At 42.0% G+C, this 27,082-nt stretch overlaps 1 protein-coding gene across 4 annotated transcripts in view; it reads left to right on the forward strand.

Annotated features, from left to right (window-relative positions):
- Positions 1–16,329, forward strand: part of Lsamp (limbic system associated membrane protein) — a 2,126,592-nt gene extending 2,110,263 nt beyond the window's left edge. For 2 of the 4 annotated variants that reach the window (XM_029544403.1, XM_021209061.2), the window contains 2 exons: positions 8,189–8,221; positions 14,212–16,329. In XM_029544403.1, the coding sequence (XP_029400263.1) occupies positions 8,189–8,221; positions 14,212–14,309 (131 nt within the window). In that variant the 3' untranslated portion in view covers positions 14,310–16,329. The remainder of the gene's footprint in view (positions 1–8,188; positions 8,222–14,211) is intronic. The other 2 variants (XM_029544404.1, XM_021209062.1) reach the window with 1 other exon arrangement.
- The last annotated feature ends 10,753 nt before the right edge of the window (positions 16,330–27,082 follow it).

Genomic DNA, 27,082 nt, shown 5'->3' on the forward strand with positions numbered 1-27,082 from the left:
TTTTTGAGACAGGGTTTCTCTGTGTAGTCCTGGCTGTCCTGGAACTCACTCTGTAGACCAGGCTGGCCTCAAACTCAGAAATCCGCCTGCCTCTGCCTTCCAAGTGCTGGGATTAAAGGTGTGCGCCACCATCACCCGCTGAAAATAAGCAGCCTTGATGTGAGAGACTTTCAGGAGTCCTCCGTTCATATTGTGAGCTGTTTAATGAGAGTGTATTTTCTGTGATAGTCCATGAGGTAGAGCTCACAGCAGCCAGGTCCTGCAGCTCTTTATAGGAACAGTCAAACAGTGTATCAGGCTTCTGGTCAGAAGGAGCCGTAGACCTGTGCAAGCCTCTTGTACTGCTTTACCACCGCACACTGGGAAGTCATATCCTTTAAACATCACAGATACTAAATTCTCCTTTCTTTTGTTGCATGATATCCATCAACTTAATTTTAAGGGAGGGATCCAGTCACCTTAGAATAGTGAAAGCAGATGCCAAATATGAAAATGCCTTTTTTGAAAATTTCCTAGATTTACTTTTTTTTTTTTAACCATGTAGCATGTTTATAATTATATAAAGTCCAGGACCACTTAGAATAGTAGAAATAAAAACTCATTCTTCTCAAGTTCACAGCAAAAGCACAACTTTATGGGAGAAGCAACACGTTCTATATCTTGTTTTAGGTGATGGTTACATAGATGTATACAATCATGAAACACTTCAAATACTTGATTATTGTATATCATAATCCCCGAATTTAAAGGAAATGTATATAACATATACAAAATAATACAGTTGTGAATGTATAATCCAGACTTGAAAAGCCAGAGAAGCACCTAAGTTAATGGTGTACCCGTGTCTCAGGCCAATCACAGTCCTCCTTAGGACTTGCCCTGCAGTAACAGGAGAAGATTGTGGACACTCAGGGTAAGGTGAGCCACTTGCTTTGCAGTCCTTACTGACGAATGTTAAGACACTGCCTGAGAGTACATTCTACCATACGGTATACATGCCACCTAGCCTAGATTACGCCTTCAAGCCCGGAGCATGTCTTTTCCCTTCTGCTTGAAGCAGTGGTAGCTGATGGTTCTCAGCTGAGCTGGTCCTTGTGCATTGCCTTCAGCCAGACACAGAAACTTGAACCAGTGAGTAGAGGATGTAACAGCGGGGTTTATCAAAGCCTCCCTTCCCTCCCATCATACCAGACAACTCTAGAGCTTATCTGGGTTTCCAGTTCCTCACAGAACAGGTCTCCTTCCTCTGTCCAGTCCCACTTTCCTTTCTCTTTTCTTTCATGCTGATATTGAGACTTCTTCCTAGAAAACTTCCTGTGTCGGCCCTTCGCGTGTTGTCTCCATTTCTGTGAATTCATATGTACGTCATCCTGTTGATTGCTTGTCATCCTCATTTGCTTGTCCTCCGTCTCCTCTGGCTCTTACAGTCCCTGTTCCTCCTCTTCCGCAGGGTTCCCTGACGCCTGAGGGGAGGGATTTCATGGAGGTATACCATTTAGTGACGAGAGTTCCAAGGTCTCTCACTCTGCATAAAGCCTGGCTGTGGGTCTCTGTATCTGTTCCCATCTGCTGCAGGAGGAAGCTTCTCTGGTGATGGCTGAGCAAGGCACTGATCTATTGCCGAAGGTCATTAGGAGTGGTTTTATTGTTATAGTCTTTAAATAGATCATTGGTATGTAGCTTTACCCTAGAACCTTGGGCTATGGAGTCTTAGGGTCTTGGTCACCCAAGCAGTGTTGGGTATGGGTTCCATCTCATGGAGTGAGCCGTAAGTGAAATAAGGCATTGGTCGGTTGTGCCACATGTTTTGTGCCGCCATTGCACAAGCAGATCTTGCAGGCAGGGAGCCATTGTAGATCAAGGCGTTTGTAGCTAAGTTGATGTTTACATTTCTCCTTTGGTATCATATTGAATACCTTCCTATACCAAAGATGCTTGCCTATAAGGGGTAAAGGCTTTATGTAGGCACCAGCTTGACTTTCCATGTTGCATGAGTTGTATAGGTATTGTCTTCAGCAAGGAGGCCTTGCTGTCACTTTATGGATAGCGATATATAATCTTGGCAACAGCCTGGGTTGTTTGTAGGTTCCCATTGGACCCCTTTGGCCAAAACCTGAATTAGATGTAAGCTATTCCCAATACTGAGTGTTTCGCTCGTTGACAAGAGATACCCAGCTAGACCTATCTCTTCAATTATTTGGCAACTTTGCTTAATTCTATTTTAGCTTCTAAACTATTTTTAATTCATGATTTGTTGTCTATAGTTTTCCATTTTGAAAACAAATACAATATATACTTGTAACAGAAGATTTTCTTTTTTAAATTCTGAAACTACAAAAGAAAAAAAAATGAAGATCACATACAATCTACCTCCTCATGGAGGACATCACTGAAATGATTTAAATGAACATCTTATGTAAACATTTCTATTGGCCACATGCTCTAGATCCTTCCCTACTCCCCACCTTGTCCAAGGCTGAGGAATGTCTGTGCCTTATGCAAGGCTGGGGCAGAGGCAGGGTAAGGAGCAGCTTTCTGCTGTCCTGTACTCCACTGTAGCATTGTCATGACACTTTCTGGTCCTAGGTACAAGGCTTGCCTTACAACATGTTACCCTGTGTTTCCTTTGCGACTCTCAGTAAGGGTCTCACTCAAGTTGGAGGACACCTACCTTCTCCCTCTGTAGTGAAGGGTTAGTATTTTCCCTTTTGTACATTTATTTCTTCTATATTTTAGAAAGTAAAATAAATTTTCAAAAATTACTTACATTTTAAAAGGATTTTTTTTGTACTCTATTCATCATAGAACATTTGGTTTGTGGAGATTTGGCAATCCAACTGATGAGAATAATAAACAAGGCTCAAATGTTTTGTTCACATTTTATAACAAACTATGTCAGTATTCATTTTAGTTCAAGTTTATTTATTCACTCACTGTGTCTAGGATTATAATATTTTGGTAAGTTTGCATCATTATCCTCTCCTTTAACCAGCTACAGTTCTTCCCTGCTGATGGTCAACTATGCAGAGCAAAGCCCTCTGAGATATTCAAAAGCAGAGTGTGGGATTCCATTTTGGTCACAGTCTAGTTAAGGGATGCTGACATCCTTTCTCAAATGTTGATGACATGGTAGGAGTCCTCAGTCACTAGGATACTAGTTCTTCCTCATGGAAAGAGCAGCCCTCTTATAACCTGGACCCCCACAACCTCAGACTGAAGGTAGAACTCAGTAGTTGGAGCCTTCCCTGGCCTGTGTGAGACCCAGATTTGGGTCCCAGTTCTGCAACAGCATAAATAAACAAGAACAGAGATGGAACAGCCTGGGTGGTGAGGTTCGGGTCACCTTCTGGTTTGACCTGGTCTTGCCTAGACCCAGAATGATTCCTGATGAGTCTCAGAGACCAATATTCTAGAAATATTAGGCACTAAGATGTATACAAATTGAATATTACACACAGAAGAAATCAGAAGCTCTAACAATACAAGCAGGAGTCAGAGGGCACATCGTTTTCTGTGGCAAAAGGCAAAATAATTACACTTGGAGGCAGAAGCCACTAATCCTTAAGCCCCCGAGTAAAGAGAGGAAGCCCAGGGGTAGGAAACTAATAACTTCCAAAGTGTGGCTTTCAAAATCGAATTAATAAAAATGTCCCCCTTTTAAGCCACTATAATAATAAAGGTTTTATTTTTTTTAAACTGTGACACACACAAAATGTCAGAGAACAACCCCCTACCAATTTCTACAGAGGAACCCTGCCAATGTTATGCTCTGGGGCCTTAGTGTCAGTAAGGGAAGGAGAGTGAAGGCTGAAGCCCCATCCCCCTTTCCCCTTTTCTTTGCCCACCTTAGTGATTTAAACCACACCTCTTACATAGCACTTTCAGGCAACTGGAAGACAAAATCTTTGTCCACTCTGGACCCTCTCTACCCAGAAAATTATTAACTCTGACCCGGAAGAGAGAGAGAGAGAGAGAGAGAGAGAGAGAGAGAGAGAGAGAGAGAGAGAGAAGATGTCACTAAATATATGAAGTCAGCTACCAATGTGTTATTTTCAAACCTGTAGCAAACAGGGCAGAGCACTGGCCTTGCAGAAAGAGTTGTGCCCATAGATAAGAACTGGTTATTCCCTATTCAAATACACGCACGACAGGTAACAGATGAGATACCTATGTTCAAATAAAGTCCCTGGGATTATGACAACTGTGCAAACAATGTCAAGCCCAACACTGCTGCAGGACCCTTCCATGTAAATAAGGATGACGGAATGTTGTGGGCAGAGGCTGTGGTCAAGAGTCAACCTATGCAAAGCTGCTTCGAATCCTTAAAGTCTTACTGTCTGATCACTGCCTCTGCTGTCAACACCCAAACCCCCATTCCCAAGAACTCAAAAGCAGACAATGTTTTCTGTGTCTGATAAGGTCTGCAAGTGCCCTGGGGTGACAAGAACGCTCCCTAAAGAAAAGGAGTTTCCAGTGAAATATTTCAAAATGGTCACTTTAGGAGAAGATTGGGGGGGAGGAGGACAGAGCAAAAGAGGAGAAGAAGAAAGACTACAAAGGAAGAGAGGAAGAGAAAGATCACAGAGGTTAAAGGAAGAATGAGCTTCCTGACCTCCCACCTATCCCTTCTCTTCTGCCCCAGTCTCGGGAGTTAAAAAGTCAGCCTTTGACAACACCGATGTTGGATAATGCTAGAACATTCTTGGTTCTAGAATCCTCCAAAGTTTTGTCTGTTACTTGACTGCAGATGTGTCTGCTTATAGTTCTAACCTGCATCTCTATGCTCTCTTCTTAAACATATTTTCAGAAGCAAGACCAGTATGTAGGAGGAAATGTTCATGAAAAAAACAGAAAAGTCGGAGTCTGTGGATAGACTCTCCTGAAGGACCCAGGGAGTCCTTCCAGGAACAGTATCCCTGGCAATACAGAATATAAAATTTGTCAAGAATATAAAACAACCTCTCACTAGAGAAAAGGATGGAATATAGGCATTATGGATCAGATTTAAAGACTTCACTATAATAATGAGGCCTCTTTTAAAGAGTGACATTTCACACCAGCTCCATCCAGCTAGAGAAACTACGAGCCTTTTCACTCACTGCTGCCACCTGGTGGACAGAGATGACACTTTCCAAAGACACCTAGGAACATGTCCTAGTGTGACCACAAGATGGCAGGACATAACCAAGTTTTCAAACAAGCTCAGAATCAGACAGTTTTGCTTCCTCAGAAAGGGACTAATCAGCCAGAATATGATGAGTTAGAAATAGTTGTACAAATAGTACAAGCCTATCACACTTTCACAAAGAAAAATTGAAGTTAGAACTTTAAGGTCTTTACTGTTTCACAAAGAAATCAATTGATGGCCGCAAAAGGAAGGAATAGCTATAAAATGTAACTAGGCATTCAGTTTATCTTTTAAGCACTAGTAAATACACATTCGAGCATTTTTGCACAGTTACCTCGTGGAGTTAAATGTGTGGGAGTGTTTCAATATATTTCTTGTAATTCTCTCTCTTTAATTGAAGAATAGCGAATTGTTCCCCCAACACATTCATTTGGAACGTTCAGATTCTCACCCAAGCCTGTGTCAGTGGGTTCCTGTGAGCATATTGCCAATTGCACCCTAAGGAATTTGTTGCCCAATTAGCCTCCTTCCTGTCTGGTTTGCATGTGCCAAGGTCTCCTAATGTTTTGCCCATCATATTGTTGGCACATATGCTGCGTGGCTTTTTAATCAGGGTGTCTTTCTTCCACTACAAAAATCGCACTAACAATCCTCTCTAGAAGGATCCCACCACAAGATGGTAACAACAACTCTTAATGAAATGTGTGCTAGGTGCAAGGGAGAGCTCCCTGAGTAATGATGTCATCCAGGGAACAGATTTGTCTGGGCCAGATTCATTAAACTCGTGTACAAATGATAAAACCAGGGCATGGGAAGGTTAAAGAGGTATCTCTCAGTTTAATCAGAGTCACTGCCCTGCCTGTCTGCTTAAACTTCTTCCCACAAAGGCGGTGCACCAGATTTAGCAAAGAAAGGAAAAGAAAAGACCATAATTTTTTTCTTCAAAAAGGTCTCCTCTAGGTCTAGAATTTAGGGGTAAATAAGCAGCTGCCTCCTAAGAAGAAATGTACTCCGTGTTTCTATATGAACTTACAGCGTAATGTATTTGTTGATTGGACCATCTATAGGTAATGTTCTTCACATAGCAAAGGGTCTGAGAGATGCTGGTGTCTCTGGGCATCCTTAGAAGTTCACCATGAGCAGCACCAGTTATCATAACCAAGAGGACATTCAGAGTGATTTGTGATAAAGCTAAGCAGTTCAGGGAAACTATTGTACATACAAACATGGGGACAGGCTGGCTGGCGTTAGTTGTGCTAGTGATGAGAAATAGCCAAACGTTTGTGAGCTTCAGACACTGGGACAACCATGCCTTTCTTTATAACTATCCGAATGATGCCAGGGAGTGTTATACTGTTTGAGAGACTCTCCTTCAGAAATGGACACATGGAGAACTATACAAGGAAGGGCATGAATAGGTTATCAGGAACTGTGGTGACTTGTCAGGCATGATTTCAAAGAGCCGAGCCCGGTCTGCTAAACCAGGTTCCCAGTTTTCTGTTTCAGAAGCAATGGGAGCGGTGTCTATTCTTCTCGTGTTTTCATGTGCATGCGGAATGATTGTCAGGCACAGGACTACCGTATCATGTAATAACAGACACAGCCCCAGACTTCATGAAGTCAGAGTCCAGGGAGGATGACAACTGTTAATCAAAGCATCAGATAAACACATTGCAAATTAAGGCAGAAATGAGTGTGATAGAAAATAAAAGGCCCAGACATCATTAAGGAGACCAAGAAAGACTCCTCACTGGAAGTAATATCCCCATTCGGAAGGGTCACTACTACAGAAGCCATGATACCCCAGGAGAGGGAATCTGGTTCCAGGGAGCAGAAAAAGAAAGCTGGGGAGATGGCAGATGTTTAGGAGATTAGACAGGTAGGAAAGCCACAAATACCGAAATATGGATTGCGTGTTTATCCTCAAAGACACAGAGAGAAAGGGGAGGGGGAGGGGAGGGGGAGGGGGAGAGGGAGAGGGAGAGGGAGAGGAAGAGGGAGAGGGAGAAGGAGAGAGAACTGAGAAAATGGAAGCTGAACTATAAGATGGCAGAGGTTCTGTATAAAGAGCTTCTGCATTTTATCTCTTCTGCTAGATTGTGTTACTCAGTCTGCAGGTCTGATCCTGTAGTCCTGCTGTATGTCAGTCCACCAGTATGGACTCCCATAGCTAACCAATCATTTAGTTGGTCCTGAAATAGAAAATGGTACCCTATAAAAATTTTTACTTGTTTACTTCCAAAGGTACAGGACTCCTATGAATTATTTGGCAATGATGCTTAAAAAGAAATCCAGATATTTAAGCAATCTAATCTCATTCAACCTTGACATTTATTAACACGTGCAACAAATGTTTGGAGAAAGTTCCTATATCTCGTGGTCTGGGCTGAGTACTAGATTCAGTGGTGGATGAGCCATCATGCACTGTGGATGCCCTTAGGAGATGACAACCAGTAAGCAAATGAGGGAATCAAACCAGGAAGGGCTTTAGTGCTTCTTACCCTTATGCTCAGTAAAAGGATGTTGAGGATTAGAGAGAGAGTAGTGACTTCGAGGGATTGACGGGGGCAGTCCTATAATGGCGACTGGAGTGAATGACCGAACAGTATAGAAACCTAGGGGAACATTTCTAGTAGATGATACAGCAATTGTGAAACTTGGAGTAGGAATGAGGTAAGGAGTTAGATAAGGCCAACTGGTGCGAATGGGGTCACAATAAGGCTGGGGATCAGACACATTCTATGGTCGCATGCAGTGCAGTCCAGACGACATTTACACTCCATGCTGGAGCCCCTGTGCTTGGTCTAACGGCAGAGCACGGAACGTGGAGATTCAGTAGCTGCCATTCAGTTTTTGTTCCTAGCTTATTTAGTCTGAGAAGAATCTCTTTCTGCTCGCCTGTCCTTCGGTCTCGATCAGCCGTTTCTCTTACTGTCTATCCTCTACCCGCCTTCCTCTCATCCTCCTTTGACTGGAGAGTGACAGCTACCCTCATGTTTATTCTCAATTGATAAAGCCTTTTTTATTTGTTTTTGTTTTGCTGAATGTTTCTTTTTTTAGAAATTGGCACCACCGTGCACTTCAAGCCAAAAGGTATGATTGCTGTTTATAAAACCTTTTAGACATTACGTTAAGATTCCACGGCCATGTAGTGTGGTCTCATGCACCTGAGTTTAATTTAGCATTGTGATCTGTGATAAAAAAAAAAAAATTTCAATAAGACAGCTGGCAATGGTTTTCCCCAGGTTGTGAGCTTTCTTATTAATGAAGGGTCCTCCCCCTGCCTGGTAGAACTTTTGACAGTGACTCACTTTAACATCCTCTGCCATCCCCTCTGCACTTCATCTTAAGCAGCTATGGTTCATTCCACAGATCTCACGTTGTAGAATGATTGCTACCCAATGTCAAAGCTTTCAGAATTTTACAGTCACTTGTTGACGATTCAAGTAAATACATTGCCAAGTTGTGATGCCTACATCAGACACAACGGCTAAACAACAGCTCACGAAATGAAGTGCGTACGCAGTTAACATTTCTACCCTGCCTCCATTCTCTCAGTTCCTGAAGTCTCACTTGCTTATAGCTTACCTGGATGGTTATTCCATGATTTCCATGCACTCCCGTCAGCCATGTGGCACACAGTCTACATTCCTATCTCCACAAAGACGGGGCAAGCCTGCCGAGGTTTCATGAAATGCAAGCAACAACTTTCCCTCCTATGCATACACTGGATCCACCTCACGTTGTCCGTCCCAAGACAAGTACTAAGAAAGCCGGGAGGAGACCAGATGTCACCGTCGTTCATCACTTGACTGTCAGTTGTCTCTTACGAAAATTGCTTTCGGGCTGGAGAGATGGCTCAGTGATTGAGAGCACTGACTGTTCTTCCAGAGGACCTGGGTTCAATTCCCAGCACCCACATGGCAGCTCACAACCATCTGTAACTCCTCTTTCAGGGGATCTGACACCCTCACACAGACATACATGCAGTCAAAACATCAATGAATATAACATAAAAATAAATCATGGTTTTTTTTTTAAAGAAAATAGCTTTCTTTCTAATTCACAAAACGTGTGATGACCATGACCATCACCAACAGTAGAAATCTATTGTGGGGGGCGGGGGGATTTAATGCCCTCCAGCATCCAAAAGCCAGGTTTTATGGTTGCTCAAACCTATACCCTTTTTGTGGTCTATCTCTGCAGGTCACCACTGTCTCAGCAGATAAGAGGTAACCAGGAACATAAAATATTAAAAACCCTCTTTAGCTGTTTTCTCCCCAATAGTATGATTACAAATTATCCATTAATCTGTCTGGTGACACAGGTGAAACCTCAGGACTTTGACGTGGGTGATGACATCAGATATTATTCAAATATCATCATGTTAAGTTATTGGGTGTGTGGTACCTAAGTTTTTCATAAAAGGTGTGGGAAACTATTTGATATTGGGGTTTTTTTGTGTGTTCGTTTTGTTGTTTTACTTTGTTTGTTTTGTTTTGTTTTGTTTTGCTGAGTCAGGGTTTCGTGTATTCCAGGCTAGCCTTAAATTTGTATGTACGAAGTTGATCGTGAACCTCCTTACCCTCCTGCCTCCACTTTCCAATCACTGGGACTACGATCATGACTGCTTTGAGGAGAAAGATGTACTGCTCTTAACGTTATCACAAGAGAGTGTCAGCTGTCCGAAAAAACCACTTTCTAGAGGGTAAAGATAGAGAGAAAATGCGAGAGGAGCCTGCATTTAAGGTCTAGAATTCAAAACCCTCGTCATCTTGCCTCTCATCTGCTCCAGTCTCAGCTTCCACAGGCTTCAAGCCCCAATTCACACAGAGCAAACTGTACTAACAGGACATAGACAGCAGGTGGAGCCAGAGACAGCATTATCGAACTTGCCTTCAACATGGCTTCCGAGGTCACCAACACAGGCAGAGCATACAGATCAGAAATATTTTGGAGATTCTGTAGATTGTCAACCTCCATTATTCAACATATTTTTCCAAAATTGTTTAGATTTTTTTTTTTTAGTCATTCCATCAGCCTTTAAGAATTCCAAAACTAGTTTTCTTTTGTATGATTGAAACACAAACATTAATACTGATCCTGATTTCTCATTGGCTGCAATGGACACCCGGGGATCATTGCAGACATGGTTAAAGATGACTTTAAATAAATCCAGTCACAATGGGGGAAAAAAGGGAAATCATCATTGATCTGTGCATTAAAAAGTGTCACAAAAATAGATGGTTGAAGAAAAAACACTTTGTGAAATCTTTGAGTCTTTATGAAAAAGCAAAATGATGATCTCAGAATCCTACATTGGATAGCAGTAGAGAAACTTGCTCCCCCCAATCCTTTTCATTAATTTCAGGATATTTAAATAAACTTTGCCATAAATTCAGGTTTTGCCCTTTTATAAGCATGGTCAGGAAAAGATGCAATTTAGTACTCATTTGGCACAGTCCTTTAGCTGATTCCGAGAACCTTGGGAATGTTAATTTCTGATTTATTATTTTTGCTGCAGGTAAATTTTGCCTTTACTAATAAGCCTTAAAAGCCTCAAGCCAGTACAGTCTCCATGGCTTGGTGGGTAAAGTCACCTGCAGCCAAGCCAAAGGACCCGAGTTTGGTCCCCAGGACCACATGGGCAAAGAGGAGAATTGTCTGCTATTAGTTCCCCTCTGGCCACACACATTCAATAACATGCAAACATATACAAACATAATACACACATAATAAATAAATAAGACCGTTTTTTTTAATTTAAGCCTGATTCAAATCACAAATATCTTTGATTTGAGTTGGTATTTCATTCATTTCTGTTACCAAAATTTCTGTGTTGTATATATGGAACAGTCACCAAGTACCACACATGCCAAAGTGTGTGCACGTTTATATGCCCACATAGATATGGTTAAATGTCCTGGTGTAATTGTTCTCTGTGATGTGAAAACCATGTAACAGGCTTTTGAATTGTATACCTATTTGCCTGCTTGTAAGGCTAAGTTGTGTTTGCAGACCCGTGCTTCTGTGATAGCTCGCAGTATATGCAAGCACTTGCAGAGTGTGGCCATCTGGCACAGAAACTAAGATTTATCATTTGCATTCCAGCAAATAAGCAGAATTTCATAACTAGGAACTAAAACATAATTAATGATTCAGTGGATTATCCTTCCCTGAACTAGCCATTAACCGGAGTAGTCTCCTATGCAGTTGTATGCATCTATAATTGCATACCTAACTTGTAATAATTCCCCAACTGGTACCCATTTACAGGATTCCTTGATTCTGTTTATTTACTCTCAAAATCAATTATGGCAAGAGCAAACCACATAGGCGCATTAAATAACTATATGAGAGAACTTAATAAATAATAACTGTTAGAGGCAAAGGTATCTTTACCAGATGTATACAATGAATTTCAGATGTATAACAAGACTATCAGGAATAAAATTAAAAACTATGGACACATGCATAGTAGGAATTCCTGTTACAACACAGAGCAACATGTAAAAGTAGGAGTTAGCTTGTATTGTGTATTTAAAGGCCAATAATACATGCATATGTCATATATGTATAGGTAAGTATTTATAGGGGATGTAAACCTCCCTATGTGTGTGGATTGGTGGATAGGTGATAAAGAACACATAGCTAGGCACGCATACACATTAACAAACATGTTGACTTTAACGTGTTTATCTAGCTTCCTAGGAATATACAGTATGCTTTTCAATAACAGAACTCTTGCCTTCTTTAATGTTTCCTACAATTTGAATAAGATGTTAAGGCCACTTCCATTCTCTTAGCTGTCCATAGACACCACTCAATCCTGAGATGTCAAGGAAACAATGTAGCCTGTCCTAGTACTAACAATGAGACTACAGAAAGAAGCAAATCGGGCTCTTTATAGACGTTTCATACTAGAGCAAAACACAAATCATTTTGGCATATGAGATCTTCATTTTTGTACAGATTTTCTTCATTCTGAAAGCCTTGCTGGTTACACTAATACAGGCAGCCCAGCCACTAAAAAGATACGAGAGAAAAGCTTTGCCACCAGGAGAGGTGCTTAGGGAGGCTGAGAGTAGCCGGCATCCAGAAAGCTTGGTGGAGGAGAGGAGGCGCTCAGAGAAGATTTTCCATGAAGTATGGGGACTCCTCAGCGTCAGAGACTGGTGACCAACCACTGCAGATGCTTTGAACCTTAACCCTCATGAGACTGGACCTGAAGGTGGAGAGGGTGTCCCTTCTATGACACCATAGACATTCAGGAGATCACAGAGTGAGCTGACTAGACTTGCTAGATATTTGACTTGTTTAGTCTGGTTCCATGGCTTTATACCAGACAGAGCTCATTTTGCATACTCGAAAGGCTCAAAGTTTGCATATGTTCATATTTTCATATTAAGCAATATTCTGTGGCACTCCAGCCAAAATATCAGACTTTTTAAAAAAAATACACGGTCCCCATCTCCCAGTAGTTTTTTTTGTCTAGACTTAGCATTGCTTTAACCAGAATTTCACCCACCAAATGTTTAAGGGAGACACTGCCGAGATTCACTACTGCAGCTCACCACGTGGTGGCGACAATGACTCTGGAGTCAGACACTAAGGTTAAATCTGAGGAGCTGATGAGCGGTGGAAATGTCACTGTGGATGAAGTTCTCAGTCCCTTCTACATTTCTCTGGAAGGCAGTATTTGTTACAGCAAGCACGCAGTTGTGCACTTATAATTATAGTTTTATGAACAGAACACGCATCATGGTTTATTGTGGCGTCATACGGTTGTTGATCGGTTCAGTTGCACTCTTCCTGTTGCTTTAGCGCTTGACACCGAGCATCGTTTAGGAAGTCATTCTTTACTTAAGTAGTTTTCCGTGCTACACTCTCTGCAGTCTTACACATTGTAAGTAGTTTGCTGACACGACATAGACTAGAACATGCTTCCATTAGTAATTGTAGGACATCGGTTTTACATACACAGGCACACTCACTCACTCACACAGAGTGCATACATGGCCCCTAAAGCTTCGATGACCCATAATTACAGCCCTGTCAGCTTCTATTCTGAGTATCATTGTCTAAGGCTAAGTAATCGTAGCCTTAAAGTCACTGTCTCTTCGGTAGGGGTAGGGGGATTGGTTTTTGTTGTTGTGTTTTTGTTTTCAATGAAATTTAAATACAGCCACATGAAAAGAGGAAATGGGACCTGAAGTGTGCATGAGGTCGAAAGTCAGACCTCCCATTTCTGCTATAGTGCCAGGAGCACACAAATACGAATTCCTCTCATCTCCACTCACTATCCCCTCAAACCCAAACTCATCTCCCCTACAATCTGTCCTCATTGACAACCTGAGTGACCCAGAGTGACGTTCCAAGGAGCAGTCCCAGGTGAGGTCCATTCTCAATTGCCCCAGGTTTGAACCTGCCCGTGAGCCTCGACAGCTTGGCCAGATTTGTTGCCTTTGATTTTCTTCTTCATTCTAAGATGATAACTTTGGGTAGGAGGACTTTTGCTTCTTCGTGAGATTATAGGACTTCAACCGTGCTAAGGGACCCATGCATAAATGCTACTTTATAATAGTCCCCGCCCACCCCCGTTAAAGGATAAACCATCCCGCCTCTCACCTATGAAACAAAGAAGTTGGAGACTGATGACCAAGCCCTTCTGAGATTGCTGTAGTTATCTGCAGGGAGAACTTGTGTTGAGCTCCTGAAGGTTCAGCATCAGTGCTTGGAGTCTAACTCACAGCGATGGCTTCGCTGTCATCATGTGGAAAGCATGGGAGAGGAGGGTAGCTGAAAACAGTCATGGCAGCCACCCTAGCAACTTCTCCAGCAGGAGTACCTTCATGGTTAAAATAACCTAGAGAGCTCAGAGAGAGCAGAACTTAAATGATGGGTCTGATCCTGAGCCCTGACTCGAGACATCAGTGCCAGGCTACGCCTTGCCTCCTGGCCACGCCTTACCTCCTGGCCACGCCTTGCCTCCTGGCCACGCCTTGCCTCTGATACCACCTTTATGCTGTTAACCCGCAGAAGTTGCTCATTTTTTTTCTCTCTCTCTCTCCTTTGCTCTGCAGGACCCGGGTCGGTGAGAGGAATCAACGGATCCGTCAGTCTGGCCGTACCACTGTGGCTGCTGGCAGCGTCCCTGTTCTGCCTTCTCAGCAAATGTTAATAGAATAAAAATTTAAAAATAATTACAAAAACACACAAAAATGCGTCACACAGATACAGAGAGAGAGAGAGTGCAAGATGGGGGGGAGACTTTTGTTTCACAAGATTGTGTGTTTATAAATGAAGGGGGAATATGAAAAAGGAAGAAAATACAACACTAAAAACAGTTTTAAGATCCTTCAATAAAAATCTGAGTATAATTTAGGGTGGGAAAGCTTCTCCCAGAATATGTGTCTATCTTCTAAGCAAATGACTGCTGTGTAAAGATTCCATCATGCTAAGGACATCTGATGTTGTACAAATGAGACTATTCAAGAAGTACCAGACGGATATTAACTCCCCCCACACTTTATCCTTCCTTCATCCATTTTCACCTGTGGGGAAAAAGAAGGTCTTGCCTTTGGTGTTTATATTTCCATAATCTTTTTTTTTTCTGTTTTTCATTTGAGCTGATGCGTCGCCATTTTGGACTATCAACGGAAACCTGTGTTGAGCCTTTCTCAGGCTCCCCTGCCTGGATCATCTTAACTTTTAAGAACGTCCCTTTTCCCCATCCAGTGTGTTCTATCCCCTCAGCACACCCATTCCAAATATCCCCCTTTTCTCTACCCCCACCTCCCTTTGCCCCAGCAACCCAGAACACTAGTCACGCCGCCAACTCTAGGAAGTACCATTTTCATCCTCTCCACTGTGCGCGTGTGCTCAAGTCTCTCGCTCTCACGTAGATGTACGTGTGTGTGAGTGTGTATGTGTCTTTCTCTAAAGCATGCCAGGGGAATGGTCCATGTGTACATAGACCCACTGTGCTGTAGATACTGTCCTGCATTGTAGTTGTGAGGTGCGGCTGTCACAAGTTGCTGGGGGAGACGGGCTGGGTGGGAGGCCAGGAGCAGAATTCCTCCCCCTTTCATGGCTGTCACATGACATCAGTGTGCATTCAAAACCAAGCTGTGCTCCTTCTGAGGGCAGGACCCCATACCCCTCCTGGTCTCATTTTCAGAACCCAGCTGGGAGTCACTCAGAATATCACTGTACATGAAAGTGCCTACTATCAATGGGGTGAGCAGACAGGGAACAGACCCGTGGCCTGGATAATATAACCTAAGGGAGGAAGATGGTCTCTGATTTCACTCTTAGTGTGCAAGCCTGGAGTATCCATCAGTTTCATAGCTTTATGAAGGCTGAGCCCCACTGCAGAAAGGAGCCGTGTATAATGAACAAACCTCCAGAAACAAGTGGTTATCCAAATGGTAACCCCTCCCCCACCAAGGGAAGAGGAGCCCAAGGTGACCCTAAGCAGGCCTGCTTTGCCCCTTCACTAATCTTCAAGTAACACCGCATTTGCTCCATAATGCCCTTAATTGGAGATTGTTGATCCAATAAAATATTGTGAATGAGACGTAAAATAGACAGATGCCCGAGTCTTCTGTTGAGGCTGCTAAAAGTATTGGTCATCACAAAATAGGAAATCCAGGCTTTGTTCTCCTTTGCAGATTCTTATCCTTGAGTTCAAGGCTGACGCTTTATGGGCTTCCTGCAGCACTGCTGATGCCTGTGGCACCATTGCCCATAGAGGCCAGTCAATACCCAAAGCCAGGCCACCGGGGCTCTGATTACCCTCACCTCCCTTACTCTGTTTAGACTTACATCTGTGAGAGTCCTCTTCACTCTAACGCTGAAAGCTGAGCAATGTGGGATGAGTCCAAGCAGAAGTATGAACATTCCAAAGCCCTACATCATCATATCGCCAACAGGGTTGGCCTAGGGGAGGTCTTACAGGAAGGCTGCCTCTCTGCATGTGGGTTATCTTTGCTAGGAAACCAGCCGCTGCTTTCCCTTAAAACTGTATAGAAGCATCCAAAGTGTTTCACCTTGGGAAAGGATGAAGGGTTATTGCTGAGGTCATAATGTGATGTTATCTCACAGAGTCATGGCACATCAAGTTGTCTAACCTTTGAAATAGCTGTCACATGATGCACAATGAAGGGAAAGAGGGAAGAATAGGAAGAAAAAGAGGAAGGAAGGAGGGAGGAAGGGGTAAAAGGAGGGAGGGGGGAGGAAAGAAGGAATTTGAGCAGAATTTTATATTTCTTCTAGCAAATTACATCAGTTTATAAATCTGTCACATCCTATCTTCATGGTTTGCAGTTTTGACATGATCCAGAGGACAGACAGGATGCATAAAAGTATTTATGAATGATCAAGAGATAGGATAGGGATTTCTATCCAAGAGAGTAGCTAGTAATACATAGGGAAGGGGTGCCATATTCCAATATGATACATTGGCAATCAAGGATTTCTCTAGAAGTCTATTCCTCTTGTACTAGAACTGAAGGATATGTGTTTGCCATGTTCAGAGCCTTCCACATCCTTAAGTAAAGTTTTAGAAGAGTGCATGCTGGTCTAGATAGAGCGAATAAGGAAGAGGGAGTTAATTCAGCATCATTTAGTATTAGTTTCCGAAAATAGATACCAGTGACATATCATAAGCTTTGATAATGCACCTGACCTATTATAAGGACAAGGTCTGGGTTTTTGTTGGAGGAATATCTCCTTTGGAAAGAATTCCTGGTCATTTCAATACCATATATTCTTTTTGTTTTATTATAATGGCCCATAGAGTAAACAGCTAACGATTCTTTTACAATGTGATGTTTGCCCATGTCTCCAGCAAGATCTGAGACCTTTTTAAGAATGTCTCTCCTCTGTGGAGAAAACCTAGGATTCACCGTAGGCCACATAGGTTTGAGAATGTTGCTAAGTCACATGCAGAGCTGAGGAAGAGTTCTTTGAAGCAAGATTAGAATCACTATAGGGCCAGATGGCCTACACCATGATGTCATACAACTGACAGGAAACTCCGTCCACTGATCTCACTTGTTGGGAATCAAAGTACTGAATGCAAACAAGTGATTGGAACAAATAGGTAGCATGGAGTGAAGGGCTGCAGCCATAAACCTGGAACGCTCACGGATTTCATATCCTTTGCATACAAAGTGAGAGTTATGCCACTCATAAGACAAAACTTCAGCCTCAGCTTTCAGTTTAAAAAGTAGAAATTACCTCTACCTCGGGCAGGCCCCAAAGGATAGCTTTCCTGGAGTCTACAACTGCAGAATTGTCTGTTCTCCTTGCAGTTGGTGATCAGAATGACTTCGCCTCCTGAGAGGTGCATTTGTCTTATGAAACTTAAAATCAATTTCTCCCAAAACAATAACTTATGGAAAAGTAGATGCGTTTTCTGTCTGGAAGGATTTTTTCCCCTTAGCTCTTGTGTTCTCTTCCAAGTCAGACAAATATGTTTCTCCTTACCATGAACTTTTTTTTCTTTAAATTCATAGACAACTGAGGCTATTCAAAGAGACCTTATAACAATACTCGTGATTTTTATGTTCTTGGAGGACCGAAACAAAAGCGTGTTTCTACTCCAAAGATGGACTTTACCTCCTCTGCCTACAAAACTCAACTCCTCAGCATGAAACTGCTTTTTGAGTCCTTTCTTCTCTGCCCTCAGTCACAGGGTCCTCTCCAAGATGACTACCATGTGACATCTTTTATTGGCTAGTCTTCCTAAAGTTTTAATTTTGTTCTTTACAGGCTTTGGGTTCTTTGTGCAAAAAAAAAAAAAATTTTATATGTGTGTATATGTATTGTTTTGGATCTTATCTTTACAAATGATATATTTGCAACAATGTATGTATTATAAGAAAACTTTAGAACGATGGTTTAAACTTAAAAGGAAGAGAGACATTGAATTTGGTTTTTTTTAAAAAAAAGTGCTAGGCTTCATTTAGAAAAACGTGGATGCCCTTCTGTCCACTTTGTTATTATTTGTTTAAAGGAGATTTGCTTAAAAGACCACCTGCTATAGGATTAACCATGTCCTCATGTTTTTCTTTATTCTCACAGATTCTCAGCCTAGATTTAGTCTTGGTTCCTCTGTAAACTGCCAGTTTTTATAACAATGTAAGAGCAGTGTTACATTTGACCTAAAAAGCTATTAAAACTCTGAAGACAAATAAACACACCAGAAAAAAAAATGTGAGATAGACCCCAAGTTAAGAAACACAAACCTACTTTAGGAAATCTTTCGTGCTTAAGTATTAAAAATGTTTCTCCTCCAGAGACTTAGTCTGCCCAAGTGATGTAAATTCCCCATTATGGTTGACATCATATCTGTAAACATCTCACTAAATGCAAAGTGAAGTTCGTGTTTACGTGCATACCAGTGGGAAGGAAAGTAAACCACCCTCGTTTGCATTTAGCTATGCTGTTCAAATGTCACCAACTGAACCTCAAGAAGGAATTTGGTTTTGCCCACAGTGTATATCACGTTCTTCTTGGCGAGGCGGCTGGCGTTAAGATTAGGTTTAGGTTTAGCATTCACTCCAGCGAAATGTTTATGGATATTGTAGAAAACTTATTTTAAAATCCTGACTTCTCGTCAGCGCATTTGCATACTGTGCTGATTAATAAATTAGGCACCAATCATGTGTAAATCAATGTAAATCACTAGTTTATGTACATAATATAAACTATGTAAACTTCATTTTTTCATGCAGAGCCCAAGTTCAGCTAAACCTATAAATCTTAAAGAAAAAGACGTCAAAATAAGAAGAACAAAAGCCAAAGCTTTTTGCAGGTCAGTGGTCTTAGAAGCAAGCCTGACATGGTTACAAATGTGGTTGCCTTAGCCAAAGGAAGCAGACACCCAGAACTTAGAGGCACTTTTAGCCAAGGACAACTGGCTTTCTTTGCTCCTTCTGCCTCAGGGGAGATTCTCCAGCCTGACCCAACCAACCCTAGGCAAACGGAAAGAAAGAGGACCAGGACAGGAGACTCCTGGACCCCGGTTACTGGTTTCTTGCTAGCTAATACATACTATATTGCGTCTTTATTGAAATAGCTCCAACAGATTCACCAGTACTTACATGAACAGATTATTACACACTCCCCATTTTTTGGACTGATTTACACTTAACCATCCTCAGAAAGTATCTTTTTCATCCTAATTTGAAATATATTATATCCTTGAGAAATATCTTGCTGAATCTCCCTGCATCATCATCATCATCATCTCATCATCATCATCATCATCATCATCATCATCATCATCATCATCATCATCATATTTTCCCTGGCAGCCTTGTGTATCTACATGCCTACGGATTAAAAGTAAGATCCAGAGTCATTTGAATGAGAATGTCACTCCCAGGTGTATCTCTTAACCTTTCTGAAGTACCTGCTGATTTAACAGTGTCACATACACCTTCACTCTCATCAAAACAACTGCTAGACTCATCAAGAGAGATTCTATGAATGTCCTACCATATTATTGTAGAAAGATATTTGGGTTACACCGAGGCTTATATTCCTCTACCGAGGACAAAAAGCATCTGTGACATGAAAGGTGTATCAGGATTGGAGTCAGGAAAACGGGGCTGTTGCTTTGGATCTTGCCACACAAAAAGCCGTGAGATGCTGACATAGACAATGTTAATTCCCATTCCTGAGTTTTTAGTTTTCTCATCTGGAAAGTCGAGAATTCAGACCGACACTTCATGGTCTCTCCCACCTCTAAACCCTCTGATTCTGACTATAAATTAAAATTCATTAAGTGCTGCCACCCACGAAGAGCCATTTGCTGGTCTCTGGTTGTCTCTAAACCCAGCCCCCCTCAGTCTCCACAACATAGCACCTTCTAGAACCACAGGGGCTCTGGGCCGATTCTGTAATTCTTTTCTGGGCAAAATTTCTTAGCGATACAGAGGAAGGGCATTTTCATATTAACGCGAGGGCGCCGAAATAGCTGAGGTGGCTTCCTTGTTCGTAATATTGGGAAATGTAACAGTTGAGCTGTAGCCTAATAGCCTTTCACGGGAAGGAAAAATGGCCAGATTGGGCTTTATGTACGTAACAAATGAGGAAGTTGCGCATGTGAGAGGAAATATCAGCTTTCTCTTATCCTTGGCCAAGTGCTTCATTATGGTAAATGTGTGTCACTGGGAGTTGTCGGCTGGCCCCAAGCAAGTTCAAAAAAGGCTGTTTTGTGAGAAATAGGAAAAAGAAGGGATTTCTTACAGACGTTTCTTGAAACTTGACTAATAAATAGACTGTGAGATCGACCAAGCGGTTACAGAGAGGCTTTTTTTTTTTTTTTTTTTTTTTAAACAGCTTGAATTGGTACAGTTTGAAGCAGCCATGAGTGAAACAGGGCACAAAAGCCTATCGGGAGGCAGGGTTAAAAGAGAGTGAGAGATGTAAAAGCTAAAACCAAATGTGAAAGTTAAGTTTCCAGAAAGGGAGGAGGTCAAACAAGAACAGTTGCTGGAGCAGTCATGAAGGGATTGTTCTGTTGGGCCACATACTGAGCAGACTCAGCACAGGTCCACTTGTGAGTCCCACTCTGTCTTCAACATTCAGCTCAACACCTTGCCCGGTCACCTTTTTCATGCATCTCCCCAAAGAGCACAAAGAATAGGGCTCTCCTGGACACCGAAGAGCAGAGTTCACTCATCATCACTCCGGCGTTAGGATCACTGTTGAGATGAGGATGCGCAGTGGGTTTCTGGTACTCTGGACACTCTGTAAGGGGGAGAGAGACCCGCCCACCCAACACCTCCCCAGTCCCATCGATCTTTCCTAGGCACAGCTTTTTGGATGGTGCTCGTGGGTCCACCCGACAGCTACATTCTTCCCAACATAAACCCTCCCTGTGTAATATCTAGGCACAGTTAAAAAACAAAAAAACAAAAAAAATCTGCTTCTTGCAAATGAAGAAAACTCCCAGAGCTAGCTAGCTTCCTGGCATACCACAGCAACCCTCGCCACCCGTCAGGAGCCTCTTCTGAACTCCCTTACCTAAGTCTTTGCTCTTCCCCAGAGCATGAACATGGTTCCTCCTGGTGAACTTTGGCCACGTTCTGCTCCATAAGTATTTGCTGGGAGGGGGGAGGCTAAAGGGAGGAAATAGAAAGGGAGGGAAGGATACGTCCCACTTCTCCCCAGCCCTGCTTCACCCCTCCCTTTCCATTTGCTCTCCTGAAGGTTGTATAAATCCTGTTCTTGGTTAGACGTCTCCTCATTAACAGTGTTATATACATATAAATATATATATAAAATATATTCCTTTTTCCAGCCCTGTAGACATGAACTGATCTTCCCTTGACGATATAAAAACATGGCCATTTTTTGGTTCGGTTGATTTGTCGCTCAAGTTACTTTATTTTTGTTTATTGGGTGGATATTTTTTCCCTGAATACTAGCTCTGTGAAGGAAAGTTAAAAAAAAGCGCAATGTGTGTAAAAAAAAAAAATTAAAATTAAAGAAAAGCCTTTTTTTTTCCTTTTTAAATGTATTTAAATTCTGGTTCTCTCTTCTGTTACTTTACACGTATGAATGCTCTGCTCTTCTGTGATCTTAAAACAAAATGAAATAAACGTGAAAAGGAGATGTGTCTTGGTTGACCTGAATCCACATGATCTTGCGCGGTTGGCTGCGCTGTTTCTCGAAGGCTCTGGTGAATGGCTCGGGGAAACGGAGCCAATGATAGCAAACACCAAGCATGGGAGAGGTAGACAAAATACTGGAAAATCGCTGCAAGCAAGGCTTTCTGACAGTGCTTCCTCGGCAGAAGTGAATGCACTATTTACCATAATTGTCTTCCCTTAAGAGAAAAAAAAAAAAAAGAGGGGGGAGCTGATATTTTGTTTTCCTCTGTCTTCCTTCAGGGATAATGAGAAAAATATGGGCAGATTACCCAGAGGGAAGCTGCAGCGGAGGGAGGGGTCGAACAGCTCCTGAGTGAGAGACCTGGGATTGATCTTTGGGCTGTGACCTCAAGACATCATCTTGTCCTTTCATTAATGTCTCCATGTCTGGAGTTCTCTTTCAGGGTTAGCTTGAATGAGATCCCCAAGTGACCTTCCAAAAATCATCCATTGTTTCTACTTAGGAAAATACAGTATGCTCTCCATCCTAGCTTCACGAGATAGTCACAGCATCTTCACAGCATCCTTACAGCATTGCCTTGGGTCAGACAGAAGCTAGCAAGAGAAAAAGAAGAACTGGGCAGTTTACAGTTGAATAAAACCTAGGCTGGCTAATTGTTTATTGAAATGACCGAGAGGGTCCGTAGTTTGTTTTTCGGAGTTCAATCAGGTGAGAATGGATCCTAACTTTGCTCTTTCACAGGGCAATGAAGGAGTAAGCCCTTAAATGCTTAGCTCCCACAAAATAAAAAGGATCTCAGGGAAAACAAAAACAAAAACAAAAATCATGTCCTTCTGCCTTCTGGCTCAAGAAGGCAGCAGAGAGATGCAGTCTCTACATATTTGAATGTCATTTAAAAAAATCATAAAATGCCCTCTATAACGAGTTTTTCAAACTCAGGGTTAAAGATTCAGCACTCAAACAAGGATGCCTTGGTTCACACACCAGCTAGAAGTTTGGGGGAGAATGATAGCCTTTAGTTGTGATCATCTGACTGCACTGCACTGGGGGAATGACTGGTTCTGGCTGAATCTCCAGGCTCAGTAGTATGCAAGAATGACTAGAAGGACTCAGGAAAGCCTTAGCTCAGGATTTTATTATTGCAAAAAGGTACACACAGAACCAGTCAAAGGGGAGATCTGCGGGATGCTGCACATGAAGGTACGTTGACCCTGCTCACGGTGTGAGGCACCATAACTCTCCTAACACATGGACATATTCTCAACCAGTGAAAGTCAACTGAGTCTGGGTGTCAGAAATGTACTAAGTGCTGTTGCTCCTTTTGAGAGTTCATTACATGGGTATGGGAGACTGCTCTGCAGACACAGGCTGGAATGCAGCCTCCAACTTTCTATGGTCAGGCTGATACTGTAACCCACAACGATACTGGCCCAATTACCTCAGTTCTAGCTTGGTCATCCTCCAGATGCTCATTAAAATAAACCATCAGGCGTGCTCCAAAAGAGTCCAACATCAGTAATGAGGAAAAGAACAACTGTCACATGGAAGATCTTAAAGACTCCAGGACCTGACAACAGAATTCAGTCAACCTTTATTATTATTATTATTATTATTATTATCATTATTATTATTATTATTATTATTATTATTATTATTATTATTTAACTTTGCATTAGCCACTTTTGCAAAAATCATTTGGAGTCTTTAAATTTTCTCAGATGACCTGAGGGTATTTTTTTTCCCTTTAATCCACAGAATCATCGGGATGTGAAAGCAAGCACGGCCCCTTGAGTATTTGTCATCACTATAGGCTCAAAGGAAATTCTGTGATACTGCTGTCTTTACATGCACCTGTTTAAAAACAAGTTTAACACAGAGTGTGAGAACCGTGGGTTAAGGGAGTCTGTGAACCTCAACTCCTGAGGAAGGGCCTGATCTTCCCCACTTGTGATCCTCTTATACTTAACCTGATGCTAAATCTATAGTTTGAGCTTAACAATTGTCAAAGTACCATCAAATATTGTTCAGCTCCTCCCCAAAAGCTGGAACCTGTGAGACTTGTTTTTTTTTTTTTATCAGCCTCTGTCAGGTTATCACTGTAGGAGATTCCTGAATCCACAGCTACGAGACAAAAGATTGATCCTTCCCTGTCTTACAGAACACATGGAAAACACAGAAGCCACAATCCGTCAATCTGAAGAATCCAAAGCCGTCTCTCCACTTTGCCTCTTAAATTATTTTCTTTTTCCCTTAAACTAGTCAAAGCTTTGTTCTGATAAAAGGATACCAAATTGATGAAGGTCTGAAAGCCAGGAATTGGGCTCTGAAACATGTACTGGGAAATGTTGCCTCAAGTAAGCAACTTTCTCACATCCAACATTTCTCCAGAGGGCTGACTAGTTCTTGAGTTTTCAAAATCATGACATTTGTTTATTTATTTTCTCTGAGGCAAAGTAAAACTTTAACTATTTTCTCTTTACTTTATATTATTCTGGGTCCCCTTCCTTATCTGTGCCTGCCACCCACACCAAAAAGCTTCTGGCTTCTTTCTGGCAATAAAGAATTTTTTGCCTATTTCCCAAAACACAAACAAAGAAAACCTCTGAGTTTCTGTCTACCCAAAGAAGACAATTCCCCAAGGGTGCACAAATATCAGAAGTAATGCTAACTAGAAATTTAAGAATGAAGAAAACATTAGATGAAGGGAAACAGATTATAGACCCGAGTAGCGCCTGTGTGAGTCACGTGATGCTACCAGGCCAATGCAGGACCTTCTCAGCCATCAATACAGGGATTCTACCCAGAGTCCTTATAGTAGCAAGTCAGTCTCTACATCCTTAGACTCTGAGGCCTCTCTTTTCTCATGATCTTTTGGCTTTTAGAAATTAGCACAACCCACACGATGGAGACTTATTCTTAATTCTTAACAAGAAACGGGTTAGGGGTCTATACTATATCAGAAGACTACAGGGACTTTGACTAACATTTGAGCAAATCCTTGTTTTTGTTTTATTTTGTTTTGTTTGTTTGTTTTTAAGGTTCTAAATTTTATTACTGGACAAACCTCCTAATTTAGACACGAGCAAGTCTCCAGGTTAAAAACTCCATCTGGTAAGACTGATCGATGACCACGGTTCATTATAAACCCTCAGTCTTGTCGTTCTCCTTGAGTGTCTTCTCTTATAGAGTTGCACCTGATTTTGTTTCCAGTTTGCATCTGAATCCACTGAGGAACAGGGCCATTTTGCTTTTGTTTCTTGGCCAGGAATCGCTTGATTCTGAACATCTTGTGAGAAGACATGTCGAGGAGCTGAATCAGGTGTACCACACATGCTGGCAGAGGAAAGGAGAAGAGCTGAGAAAATTCGTAAATGAAAGAAATCCAACAAAATAAAAATCTCATAACCAAGAGACTAAGAATTCTTTCTAGGTGGGGGCATTGCCTCTATGCAAAAAACGCTTCGGTCATGCATTCGAAAACTCCCCCGATAAGCCGTCTTTGTCAGTATAGACCTTGGGAAGGGGAGGGAAGAGGACCAGGAGTTTGATACACAGTGAGTATAAGGCCAGCCTAGGCTAAATAATATCACATCTCAAAAAGAAAATAGAAAGAAAGAAAAGGAGGGTAGAAGTGGGAGGGAGGAGAGAGGAAGAAAGTGCCTTATAATTCTGAATCTAATCAGCCTCCCACCACTTTACCTTTCCACAGACCCCGCCCACTACAGTGGTGCCTGGCGACTATTGGTCAGGCCAGGTTAGTTAGGGAGCCCTTCATCTCTCCTGCTGTGCACCCACAATCCACAGCTTTCAGCGTGGGTCTTGAGGATAATGACTGGTACAACCTAGAAAGACAAACCAAGAATCCCAATTAACTGATGCTGCCTCGCACCTTGAATGCACAGAAGAGAACGAAGAAAACAAGTCTCCGAAAGCGGCTAATGTTGAGAGCACAGGCCCGTGCCCTCTGAAGACATATCATCTCTCTCGCTCGAAGCACTCCATGGGAAACAAGCTCCTCACCTTCTCAAAGAACTTTTGAAAATATGAAATAATGAAGCAAAGGTTAAAATAAAAATCCCCGGTGGTTACAGTCACAGTTCCCATTAACATTTTAAATGGTTATTTTTAATGGTACATTTAACTAAAGCTAACTTATCCATGGGAAAAGAATGTGGCCATTAAGACCGGCATCTGTTGAACAAACTGAGGTTCCACATTCGGTGGTGCATGATTTTATAACAGCAAGAATATTACATGCTAACAGCAGACTCATTAGCATTAATTGCTGCATTTAGTCCCACTTAAAACCTCCTGTATCTATAACATTTGCTAAATGCATCATCCATTTTGGAAAAAGAAATAACCTAAAATGTTATCCCATGAGTTACAATGGAACTAAACCCAGGCAAGCGGGTATAGAGATGAGAGCACTGATAATCCTCCACTAACGATCCGACAATGAAGTAGGAACACTGTAGCTCATGGGAAACTCAACTTGACAAGATGAGGTAGCGCGGCTGTCCTCCAATGGGAGGTGAGGAGAAAGTCTTGAGAGATCTGACTACAGAGATGACAAACACTCTCTCCAACCATTTGCTCATTCATCTTCTGATCTCTCAGGTGAGGGATACCTGAGGACCAGGTCACATTCAAATCCAGGAACTTTCTCCAGCAAGCTCCTGTCTCATGGAGATCTTATCTCCCAAGAGACAGACTTTTGACATCAATGTATGACAATATTTTCATGACCCTTTCACAGACCTTGCTATCTGGGCAACCAGACTTTGTCAAAAGCTGAATGGAGGAGGGGTTGGGGTTACTAAGATACGAAGTGATGTCCTGAAACCCCTCTTTGAATACAAAAGGAAGATTTTTCCAAGTCCTTGCTACGCGTAGTATCTTACCATGTTCTTTTTCCTTAAAAAATTCATTCTAAGTTCTATTTTATTTTCCTCAGTCTCTTTCAGAATATAACACACACACACACACACACACACACACACACACACAGAGAGAGAGAGAGAGAGAGAGACAGAGACAGAGACAGAGACAGAGACAGAGACAGAGAGACAGAGGCCTCAATATTAGTAGAGTTGTGGGGTTTTGTTTTTTTGTGTGTTGGTTTTTGATTTGGCTTGGGTTTGTTTTGGTTTGGTTTGGTTTGGTTTGGTTTGGTTTGGTTTCGTTTCGTTTCCTTTCGTTTTGTTTCGTTTGCCTTTCAGACCCACATTGTCTTCCACCAGAATTTACCTCCTGTCATGGAAAATGTATTTAGAGCATTGACTAGCATGCTGTTAGGACACCATCCATTCAGTCCCTTCT

The sequence above is a fragment of the Mus pahari genome, chromosome 12 (genome assembly GCF_900095145.1).
Source record: "Mus pahari chromosome 12, PAHARI_EIJ_v1.1, whole genome shotgun sequence".
NCBI lineage: Eukaryota > Metazoa > Chordata > Mammalia > Rodentia > Muridae > Mus > Mus pahari.